Genomic DNA, 11,895 nt, shown 5'->3' with positions numbered 1-11,895 from the left:
TATAGCTAATGTTTACCTACTGCTATGAACTTTTATCATGATATTTTATTTGATACCATATATTATTTCAGAACATATTTTGTAATAAAAAAAATCTGAATACTTACTTAGCTATTTACATTTAGCTACTCTAATAACAATCCATTTCTGTAACCTATAGCAAGCTAGCTGTCAAACATATTTAATAAAGCTATTAGCTTTTTATTTTGCATTGAAGTCCACAGTCTCCAGTGATAGTTACTCACTGCAATGCTAGCGAGCTTACTTAAGGGTTGGGATACCAATGGCTACTTTTGCAGGTTATATCACTACATACAATTGTAGACTGTGATAATAATCACTACTGATAGATGCCAGTAAGGCTGCTAATCAATAGACAGGTTAGCAAAATGTGTGTGTGGTTTCAACAGCTTACTTATGATGATAGATTATGAGCAGAAATATACAAATTATTTATATGTGAGAATGTTTTGGCCTATAGAGAATATTTTAAGTTATATATGAACTCTTAATATGACTTTCAACTGATTTGACTAATGAGCAAAGACTTATTAGTTAATTATTGCAAAGTATTGAATATCATGCTATTGCAAATGACTAAATATCATGTTAAACAGTGATTGTAAATATAGGCTTTGTAAGTATTTAAATGCCTGGCATAATCATGAATTATACATTTAAAAGAGGCTAAGCTGAAATATTGAAAAACATATTTATTGTAATATTTTGATCATTCACAAGCATGCTAATAAACTTGATTGCATGAGAGTACATTTAAACATGGATACTGATTAAAATGTGATCACAAATGCAATAATGGTACATTATGTTTACTATATTTCTTATAATTAAGTAAAAAAGGCCTAAAAATGGATAGGAATTAAACATATATTTTTTTAACAACAGATCACAATATCAATAGTTCAAGTTCCAAAATAAAACAAGTAAAACAAATCAACTTTTATTGACCTACCCTGTATCTAAATTGACATATGGTTCAATGGTAAACAAGAATGAAATCTTAAGAATATATAGAATGTTCTGAAAACAAGAACACGAATAAATATTCATTTCAGCATGTCCTTTAGATGTCCATGCATTGGGATGTGTGGTGTATAAAAACACTCCAGGTAAAACATGACCAGCTTGGGACACCTGAGCTCAAATGGCTGCATTTCTTCTCACTAAGACATCAGAGAAAATCACCTGAAGCACTCTAATGCAGCTGAGATATCTTCAGACATAGTCTTTCCTGCTGTAAGAGCTGGGAGCCACTGAACGGTTAGTCGTGGAATAAGCCACGCGGCTTGCAGGAATATATTTCGCTTGCCTTTCTGCTGGCGGACAGCTGCAACACAAAATCGAGCCACCAACCAGCAACATGGCCGCAGCACCCCAGCCCAAATACAGTGACGCACCAATCTCCCTCTTCTGTGCCTCAGGCACAATTGGACTGTAGAATTCCCGAATGATGGTATTGGCCGACCAGGAGACAGGGATAAGTTGCGTGATGGCTGCGGTTATGAAGATGACACCAGAAACGATCATCACACGGGCTTTTGCAACCTTGTCCTCGATGCAGTTGGTGCACTTAGCTCCCACAATAGACACCAGAAGAGCCAGGATACCCAGGACAACAGCCACTACGGTCAGAGCTCGGGCTGCCTGCAGGTCCTGCGGGAGAGCCAGAATGGAGTCGTAGATTTTGCACTGCATCTGTCCGGTACTCTGGAACACACAGTTCATCCAAATGCCCTCCCAGAAAACCTGAGCTGTAATTATGTTATTTCCAATGAATGCAGAGACCCTCCACATGGGAAGGGCGCAGCACACAATGCTGAGGATCCAGCCGAGAACAGAGAGCGATATTCCCAGAATCTCAAGCCCCAATGCAGCCATAGTGTCTTTGTTCCTCTGGTAAACTTAGCACTAATCACTCTTTCTTACTTTTATTCAGAGAATGAAGTCAATAATCCTGGAGTTAGCAAAACTCAAATATATTACAAGCATGTCCTGATTCACCATGTTTCATTGTATTCAGAACGAGGCAGAGTGATCTGGATGCATGGACCTGCCCTTGTAATCTTTATAGTGCTTACAGTAAAAAAGCCTGAACTACCTGAGAAATGACATCAGATGATAAGGTGCAGCTCTGGCATTGGTTGGCCTTCCTCAGCCTTCCTTCCTGATCTTTCAATTATCCCTTGGTCCACAGCACAGTTTCAACAATGATTTGTTTATTGAAAGAAACGACAGGATAATGAATGGCCAAGGCTTGGCTTGTTACCTGATGGTTAATGGTTAATGGTTAGCTAGTCTCGTTGGTGATGGCAGGTGTGTAAAACAAGGTGTGTTATCGGGAATTTCTCTCTGCTGTCCTGTCTATATATAGACAATGACCATCTTAGAGCATTGTGCAAGTACTATTAGGACTGAACAAAAGAAACAGACTATGATTAGTATTACAGTTTTATCACCACCGCTAAACTATCAATCTCATCTTTTATGCATTTAGACTTATATGAATCTACACAACAAGTATAGAATATAAAACCATTTTATTCCAGACTATAAAAACTAGCAATATAATGAATCATCTCTATAAAGAGGTGTATTATGTGCGCAACAATTTATGGGTATGTTTTGGAGAAATGGGCTGAGTTTTAGTAATGCAACAGAACTCTTTTGTTACAAACACAAACTAACTGTTGTGAAACAGTGAAATGCATAAATGCTGCAGTTTCAAAAAATTTAAAATCCCAAATCTATACAATTAAAAATATTAAAACAACACTTTCAATACTCTTCATTAATTTCAAAGCATTCATTTAAACTAATTTAATATATTAATTTAACAATTTAACATTACTTTTGTCTTTACTTTATTTTACTTTCCTTCTTTTTCTGATGGTTGGTAGGCTTATTGTTACTGTTGTAACATCATTTGTTGTAAAACACAGTATTCTATAGGCCAGTGGTTCTCAAAGTGGGGTCCAGGGACCCCCAGTGGCCCATGATACATAGCCAGGGGGTCTGCGATTTATTTATTTATTTACTTTCAGTTAGGGAAATCACACACCACAATTATCAATCTATTATATTTCATTATCAATCTATTATATTTATTATTGAGATGTTATACAGTAGTTAGGTAGTTAGTGTCTGTTTTACTGGTCACTTGAATCGGATCGGTTTAATTCAATTAATGGGTTTAATTTTGCTTGTATTTTTCTCATTTGTAAGTCGCTTTGGATAAAAGCGACTGCTAAGTGAATAAGTGTAAATGTAAATGTAACCCTCATTGACTTAAAAATTAAAGTAGGTTTAAAAATCGCAAAAGCTCCAATAACTAGGCAAACATTAATGTGTACATTTACACAACGAGCCTGGTATTAGAGCAGTTCGATTATGTTCGTGAATCTGTGCCTTCCCGAAATCTCAATTCCCAATCTGCACGATTTCGGCAATTTCCGTGTTTAGAACATGCTTCCGAAAATACTCGAATCCGTAAAGACTGATGATGGGTTAGTTTTTCCGCATTTTTTAATTGGCTAAGGAGGTGACACGGGTTGTGATCGTTGAAGTAGCGGTTAAAAAATATTATGCTTGAAACATTCGTGGTCATAACTATTATTGATCACTTTACAACGTTTTGTTGTGATGCGACTGCGATGAAAATGGTTAAAGGATCCACATGAACGCGCACCTAAAGATTTTTTATTACTTCCGTACCACGTGACTTGCAAGTTCCGCCGAGATGAAATATCATGCTTATTTCATGAGCCTTCAAAGTCTAATATGTCTTCAAAATAACTAAATTACACATAAATGTGCTCAGAATGATTAAGGTATGAGGTAAAAGGATTACATATCTATCTTAATCAATGAAGTGGAGATGTGGGCGTGGTTAAATGACAGTACAGAACTTGACCTGGGGAATATTCCAGAAAGCAGGTTATGCGAGTAAACAGATAACCTCAATTTTCTGTCCCAAACACGGAGGTAACTTTCAGGGTATCTAAGTAGCCATAACAACTTAATATCTTAACATAACCTGCTCTGAAGCAGGTTAGTTTGTTTCAGAGAGCTGACGGAGCATGGCGTGCCCTTTTGAATAGTGTCCTGTGTACATGGAAGCACAGATTATACAAAATCTTTTTCGCCATGAGAGGGTGATAAGACCACATATAGATGTGTTTTCATATCCGGATGAATATTTCGGGAGTGTTACCATTTTTCACGTGAATCGTAAATTTATTTAACCCGCTTTTGAAACCTCATATCGTCAACGTGACACATCGTGGATCAGCGCTGAACACCGAGCACATATCATGCGTTGCACCTTTTTTTTTTTTTTTCCAGAGGGAGTTTCTTTATAACGGGCGATGCGGAGCATGAGGGAAAGGCAACTGTGTGCAAGGCCATTCGTACAGTATGCCTTGCACTAGTGATGTGTCGTTCATTTTGAACGAATCTTTAACATGACTTATTAACAACGAGTTGTCTCCGAGAGTGATTCGTTCATTTTTATTTATTTATTTATTTAATTTTATTTTTTACCGCGCATGCGCTACCACATGCCCATAGGTTCTGTACATGAAGCAGAAATGATTAGTTGGTTAGCCAGTCTTCAGCAATTCAGTTTCAAGCCTGTACTACACACACTGCAGTAAAATAAAATAAGCATGCATTAGACTGTGGCAGTGTTTGTCATCTTGATTAAGGATGAAATCACTTAAAGCACTGGAAACTTAAAAAAAAAAAAAAAAAAAGTCCTATATGATACAGATACATTTTAACAAGCTGCTTAGATCATGGGAGATGAACTGCCCCCGGGTGGTGGTGGTCCCCCACCCATTTTATCGGCCTCTGCCTTACATAGAACCTACATAGAACAGGGAGAAAAGTTATTATAGAAGGTTGGGCCAATTAGTTAGGTTACAATCTACAAGTTTATAAAATATCTTTTTTGTGTTTCATTTTGACTTGGTTCCAAGTTCTTCTGTTTTTTTCTGTCTTTTTTGTTATATTCCTCATAAGCATGCATTAAAACCTCTAACTATGCTTTGCTACAGTAATACGCTTGCTTTTTTTCACCCTGGGTTTCCATGGTGGCTAATGAAATTGGTGATTATTGACAATGTCTTTATATACTTTATATATACTTTATATACATGCACACGCTTTAATTCTGAGTTACCAATAGGGGGTTGATTGGACTTTCTCCTCACAAGTGTTCTGGAACGGGAAAACCCAGAGTAAGCATTGTTTGGGTTAATCAACCCATAGTTCAGGGTTTATGTAACCGTAAGTTAACCCTGCTTTCTGGAATACTCCCCTGGTGAAAATTCTATACTATTTATTTATTTATTATATGGTTTGTCAGCATGTCCTGCAAGGTGTTAATATGATTTTTTTTCCTGTTCATCAAAAATATTGAATTATTTATTTAATAAACTGACATTTATTTTCAGAAGTATAAATGGACAATAATTCCTTGTGTTAGCTCTAGCAGTAAAATATCCTGAGCTTACAGAAAAGGTCAGTAAAATATACATATAATTTCTGACATGCTGGCCCTGTAAAAAAAAAAAATACATTGTTATGTAAAATGAATTGCTTTGTTATTTAAAATTTTATCTCTCATATTTGCTTACATATTGTACTATTTGTTTGTAAGTATGAACAAATTAAACATTTACAAAACTGATAACATTTAGCCTCTGAAATTAGCTTTATCTTGATACTGACAGAATGTAAACCATCAGTTATTTGCATTGTACCTTATGACAGATTAAACACTGATTATATGCATAAGTCAAAGAGGAACTGAAAGCAGGTCCAACATAATAGCAGGCTGAATGAGTTGGCATTATGTATTGTTATTGTGTTCCATACTGCTGCAAGAAATATGGTTTAACTGTGAGTAGAATATGAATATCATAATTTAAAAGCAAAATAAATAGGCCAGTATTTTATGTACCGTGCCCCCCACTAATATTGGCACCCTTGATAAATATGATCAAACAAGGCTGTGAAAAATTGTCTTTATTGTTTAACTTTTTGATCTTTGTTTAAAAAAAAAATACTCTGCTCTCATGGATATCAAACAATTGCAAACAAAACACAGGTTGATAAAAAAAAAAAAACTTTGTTAAATATAGATGTGCAACAATTACTGGCGGCCTTTTAGTCAATACTTTGTGTTACCTCCTTTTGCCAAGATAACAGCTCTGAGTCTTCTCCTATAATGCTTGAGGAGGTTGGAGAATACATGGCAGGGGATCTAAGACCAATCCTCCATACAGAATCTCTTCAGATCCTTCAAATTTTGAGGTCCATGCTAGTGGACTCTCCTCTTCAGTTCACCCCACAGGTTTTCTAGGGGTTTCAATCAAGGGACTAGGATGGCCATGGCAGGACCTTGATATATATATATATATATATATATATATATATATATATATATATATATATATATATATGATATTTTACATGTCATTTTCTCCTAACACATTCACACTTCCCATTTCACTTGTGCCTGTTTTTGCATGTATGAACGTGTTAAATAGAATACTCTCTCAGTGTATTTGTGAATATTGCTTTATTCACACAACCACCATTATCAATAAATCCATTTTGGAAAGTAATTGTTGCACTGTAGAATGTATAGGGTCCTTTGTAAAATTTACGAAATGCTGTTTGCCATTTGGAGGAATCTATGTAAGGCCTAAATGTTCAGAGATTCACAGATTGAGCTGACAGCCTACGGGACAAAATTGAGAAAACTACTTTAGTGGTGTACTGTCATCAGGTATTTTTCCCCACATAGAAACCTGGCTTCGCGTGCCAACCCCATTTAGGTTTCTGCTTATTTACATGGTTACAAGTGCGACAACGCCCGTGTTACTCTGACTGCGCATGCGCGGATGTGACATTTGAGAAAACAATCTGAGCAAACAGAAACTCGCCAGGCGGCTTCATCACGTTGCTCACGGAACAGAAACCACACACACACACACACACACACACCAATTAATCGCCAAGCGGGAAATGCATGATCAGATCTGGACATGATGTCACTGGCGGACAACATTGGCTGCCAGGGGCCTGTACGTGAAGCTGGTTTAGGTGGCTAACCAGCCAAGTTTCAGTGTAGTCTGTGCCAACCCTAGGGGTTAGGTACCATGAGAGTGGTTTGGCTTTTGCAGGTTTTCCTCGCCATAGTAATTTAAGCTCCACGCTAACCTACTCCGAGGCGGGTTATGTTCTGGATTCGAGATCTCAGACTGAAATCTGACCAATCAGCTTTGAATAAAGACACATCTGGGTGACGTAACTAATTCAACACTCCAGCGCAAACTGTAAGAAGAGCACTTCGCAGAGAAAGAGTTTTTAGGGATAAATAAAAATCCCCTGGCTTTCCCTGATAATGACTTACATGAAAGATAACGATTATCCGCGGATGGAATCTAATATCTTTGTCAACTTCTTGAGCTGCACATTAAAAATCTGACAAGTCCGCGCTCTTACTGCACCGCATACTGTATGTAGCTATTGTTTTGCGGTTCTTTGCGAGTCGTACAGATTTGCATGCGTTCGCATTATTCCTGTCCTACTGTATTTTCACAAATTACTATTTATGTTTGAAACATTTAATTAAAACTATTTACATGTATTTTAAATGAAGTTGCATGAAATATGTTGGGGTTATAACCTACGTTTTCAATCCGTTTATTCTTATTGTGAGCCTATTAAAGTAAACTTACGGATTTACACAGTAAATGTTCCCAATGTTCCCGAGCTTTGGCAGCCTCATAAGTCCTCAGATTTCCACAAAATAATTTCTTGCTTTTCAACCGAAAGTATGCACACCTGCTTCCCCCCCATGTTTAGCGCTATTGGCTGTTCGGTGCCGTCGTCACGCGTTTATGTGCACGCGCTCGTGCACTCTAAAAACACTGGGTTAAAAACAACCCAAACTGGTTTATTTTGAACCCGACTACTGGGTAAATATAGGACAGAACAAATTTGGGGTTAAATGAACCCATCAAGTTGGGTTGTTCATTTTAACACAACAAATGGGTTGTTTATTTTTTTTTTCAACCCAAAGGTTGATTTCATTTTTACAAAAATGCTGAGTTAATTTTATTTCATAAATGGGTTAGTATTTTCAGGGTTATTTTTACCCTTTGTAAATGTAAAATCTACGACATTATAAACAAATATGTCAACATGGCATCTCCTTTATTTATACATAAGAAGGTGTTCAGAAATGTATTGCTAGAGCTGCTACAGTGGTGTTTATATATAGACTCTGAAATAAATGACTCAAACAAGCCATATATTTAAGATGAAAATGTAAGATTTTGATCAAAGGAGATGTTTAAAACATCCAAAAACCAAGTAACCAACTTACGATCCAGTGGGCATTACAAACAAGTAAGCCAAAGCTTTTTCTAGTGTACAGTAATGGTTTTATGGATAAATATATTGATACAATTCTTCAATCATGTGGTAATTTTTAACATACTTACATGTCTAGTTAAGGTGAACACATTTTGTGTTGCTTTTAACACAATCAGTTTGTTAGTACATTTAACACATTCTGTGTGTTAAACATTTCCACATTAAAGATATGAAAAATTAAAAAATAAAATTATTATTTAAAAATAACACAGAGATGTGTTTATAACACCCCCCCCCCCCCCCCCTACAATTAGGCTATCCTAAAATGCAATTTGTTTGTATGCTAAAATTCTACTAAAAAGCTCATAAAATAAACAAACAATTGCATGAAATTCAGGTGATATTTATTAAAGTAATTAAAAAATTTGACAGATTTAAGAATTGGAGTTGATGCATCTTCTTACAAATCTCTCTGCCGTCTGGGAAGACAAGAGTCCCACACCCTTCCATTTGAAAAGCTGTAAAAGAGCAAAAATAGTTTTGGTTAGTTGTTAGCTACAAAATATGGACAAATGCCTTTGGGCTTTAACCGGGAAACTATGTTACAGAATTCCAAATTGTGTAATTTTGGAAATGTGACCTCCACTTTCCTAATGAACCAAATGGTGCTGTAGACTCACCAGGAAAATCTAGCTAACTTGTAAATATTTATTTTCCAGCCTTTAGCACCTCACCACCAATTTTTGCACAATCTAATTAATTTAAGCAACATTACAGAGATAGTGGAAAACATTACAACCTACTGTAAACCCCAACCTCTGTCACGTTAACCTTGTGAAGAACTCTTGCCCTCGACATTACTGAGCTAGCTAAATTCCGTCTGCACTGACTGTCTGCACCTGTTAACCAGCATTAACATTCACCCAATACATGAAGAAACATGGTTCTAACCCATACCCCTAATGCCAATTACTACCGTTTGCCTTGTCCAAAACACTTGCTAAATGTAGCTAATGTTAACCCACTATCTGTATTACATCATGGTGAATTGCTGTATTACTACGTTATCTTTAACTTTTAAAAAGGTCATGGGAATATCTAACCTTACCGCGAGCTGTATGCTAAAGTAATGTTATTAACTGAGGGTTAACATCACTCATTCCTACTGGTGACAGCATCCAGCTAGCTGACCCTAACTCAGAAAGAAGATACAGACCCAGAGAATTATAGAATAACCTCCGTCCATATTTCACAGCCAACATAAACACATGACACTAGTAGTGTAACGCCAACACTGAGGAAGCAGTACATGATAATCACTTTTGAAGCCGTAGCGATAGGTTAAGTTAATTATCACTTGCTGAGTTAATGTTTTCCAATGAATACATTTTCATGAGTTCCCTACCTAAATATCACAAACTCGGCCAGGCAATTACAGCAGCATTAACTCTAAATAGTGATGACCGCTAACTTTGCTGGGTTCATTTGGTTTCTTCGCCTCAAAAACCGCTACCTCCACCTTAGGCGAATTCAAACAGTCCGTGCTGAGTTAATTTGACCCAAGGAGCTGGGCTGATGCGTCGGGGTGGGGGAGGAGTGCACTGATTCAACTGTCAGTGAAAATGACCCAGCTAATAACCCAACGGTTGGGTAAGACAAAACTACCCAAAAACTGAGTAGTGACTGAGAAAATAACCCAATTAATGACCCAAAATGCTTAACCCAACATTTGGGTAGAAAAAATAGCCCAACATTTTTTAGAGTGTGGACTAATCATAGCTTAAGGATCAAAGCCTGAGTTGACAGAATATGTTGATAAACAGCGTCATGGTACCAATGAAGATTGATTGGATTGGTTTGGTTTTGTCAACTCAAAACTAATCCCGTAAACCTGCGTTTGTTCAGCTAGCGTCACAGGCCCAAGCTCTAAGTGAAAATAGACCGACATGTCTATGAAAGAATTCTAAACATAAAAAAGAATTTCATTACAAAAGAAATCTTAGATACGACTGTAGATGACAAGTTAATGATAAAGATTAATACACAGGTCACTCAGAATAGGATTTTACATTAAAAAAACATTATTATTATTATTATTATTGTTAAACAATTGATTTAACTGATATTAAGAGCAATTATATTGAAGTTTATTCCAGATACTTTCTTTCAGTTACCCAGCCACATGTCAAAAGTAATTCTCAATGACAGGCCTTCAGACTCTTCATTTAGTTTGTGATACATTATCCTTATATTAGGTATGCAAAGGTACATCAGGGATGTGTGATAGATTACAAAAGGAAGGGCAGTATGGGAAATGTCTGAGCATGGACAAAATATATATACTAGAGATGCACCAATGTAATCGGTATTGGCCGATAAAGGCAAGTTTAAAAACAGCCGATGATCAGGGCCGATTATATCCTATCAATAAAAAGGGGGGGGGGGACACATCGAATACGTGCAGTGTATAAAGATGTCTCTTGTGTGGACTTACTTTGAATTGGGTGACAATGACCATAAAACTGGTACATGCTGCGGGAGTTTTGGCGTTGAGTCAAAAAAAAATTTCCACGCTACTTGAGCTGGCGGAATTAAAGGGCCAGTACACCCTTGAAAGATTTAAATGAATATGAGTTGACAAAAAAGGTATATATTGCACAGAAAAATATATCTGTAGGGTAATATATTTCATATCCAGTTAATGCTAATGTGAGTTAATATCAGAAAAAAATGTTTATCTATTACCAGTTTGAAGTTCAATGATGAAATCATTCAAAGTATAAATGTTTTTGTTTGTGGTGAATGAATGTGAGCCTAACAGGAGTTTTCTTTTTAGAATTCAGTATGAATTTAGTAGAATTTAATATGAATTAATAACATCCAATAAGTTAAGAAATCTTCAGAATTTAGTTAATGTGTCAATGTTAATTTGAGTAATGTGTTTTCTGTTTATGAGACCGGTTACCAGTTTCAACTTGTTGAAATGGAGAGAATAAGGTTTTTTTTTTTTTTGCATTTCCTTCAGAATTGTGTAATTAATTATTATTAATTTAAAAGAAAGCATAAAAGGCAGAACCACCAAGCTATAATAATATTGTGCATCTCTAATATATATATTAGACAATGCATCGATACCAATATGCTACTGCCACGGTACAAAAAATGCAGCTAAGATAGTATTTAAGCTAGTTGTCTACATTCAATGATGTAATAGTTCTGGTACATCAATTATTTTTAATAATATCACCAACCTTCATTTAGTCAGAGGAACCTAACGATAAAAGCAACTTATCTACTTATCTTACTTATCTTGGGCCCTAATTACTTTAATATAATGCATATTTTTGTCAGTCAAGGGACATTTATGAGTTCCTGCACTAATTAAGCAAACACCTGCTGCAAGTATAATGCCTCCTATTACAGACACAAAGCTAAATCTATAAACAGAAATGCAACTTCTTCTTTTACAACAATATTGTTAAGTTG

General features: G+C 36.1%; 1 protein-coding gene across 1 annotated transcript; it reads right to left on the bottom strand.

Annotated features, from left to right (window-relative positions):
* Positions 1–437: 437 nt before the first annotated feature.
* On the bottom strand, positions 438–7,941 carry LOC128622328 (claudin-3-like). Its single transcript, XM_053648751.1, has 2 exons — positions 7,770–7,941; positions 438–2,432 (listed from the first exon to the last, which is right to left on the bottom strand). Exon 2 carries the CDS (start codon positions 1,897–1,899, stop codon positions 1,237–1,239), a length of 663 nt encoding a protein of 220 aa, XP_053504726.1. The 5' UTR covers positions 1,900–2,432; positions 7,770–7,941; the 3' UTR covers positions 438–1,236.
* Between the last annotated feature and the right edge of the window lie 3,954 nt (positions 7,942–11,895).

The sequence above is a fragment of the Ictalurus furcatus genome, chromosome 18 (genome assembly GCF_023375685.1).
Source record: "Ictalurus furcatus strain D&B chromosome 18, Billie_1.0, whole genome shotgun sequence".
Taxonomy (NCBI): domain Eukaryota; kingdom Metazoa; phylum Chordata; class Actinopteri; order Siluriformes; family Ictaluridae; genus Ictalurus; species Ictalurus furcatus.
Note: the sequence above shows the minus strand (reverse complement) of the source record. Positions and strands in the feature narration are given on the sequence as shown.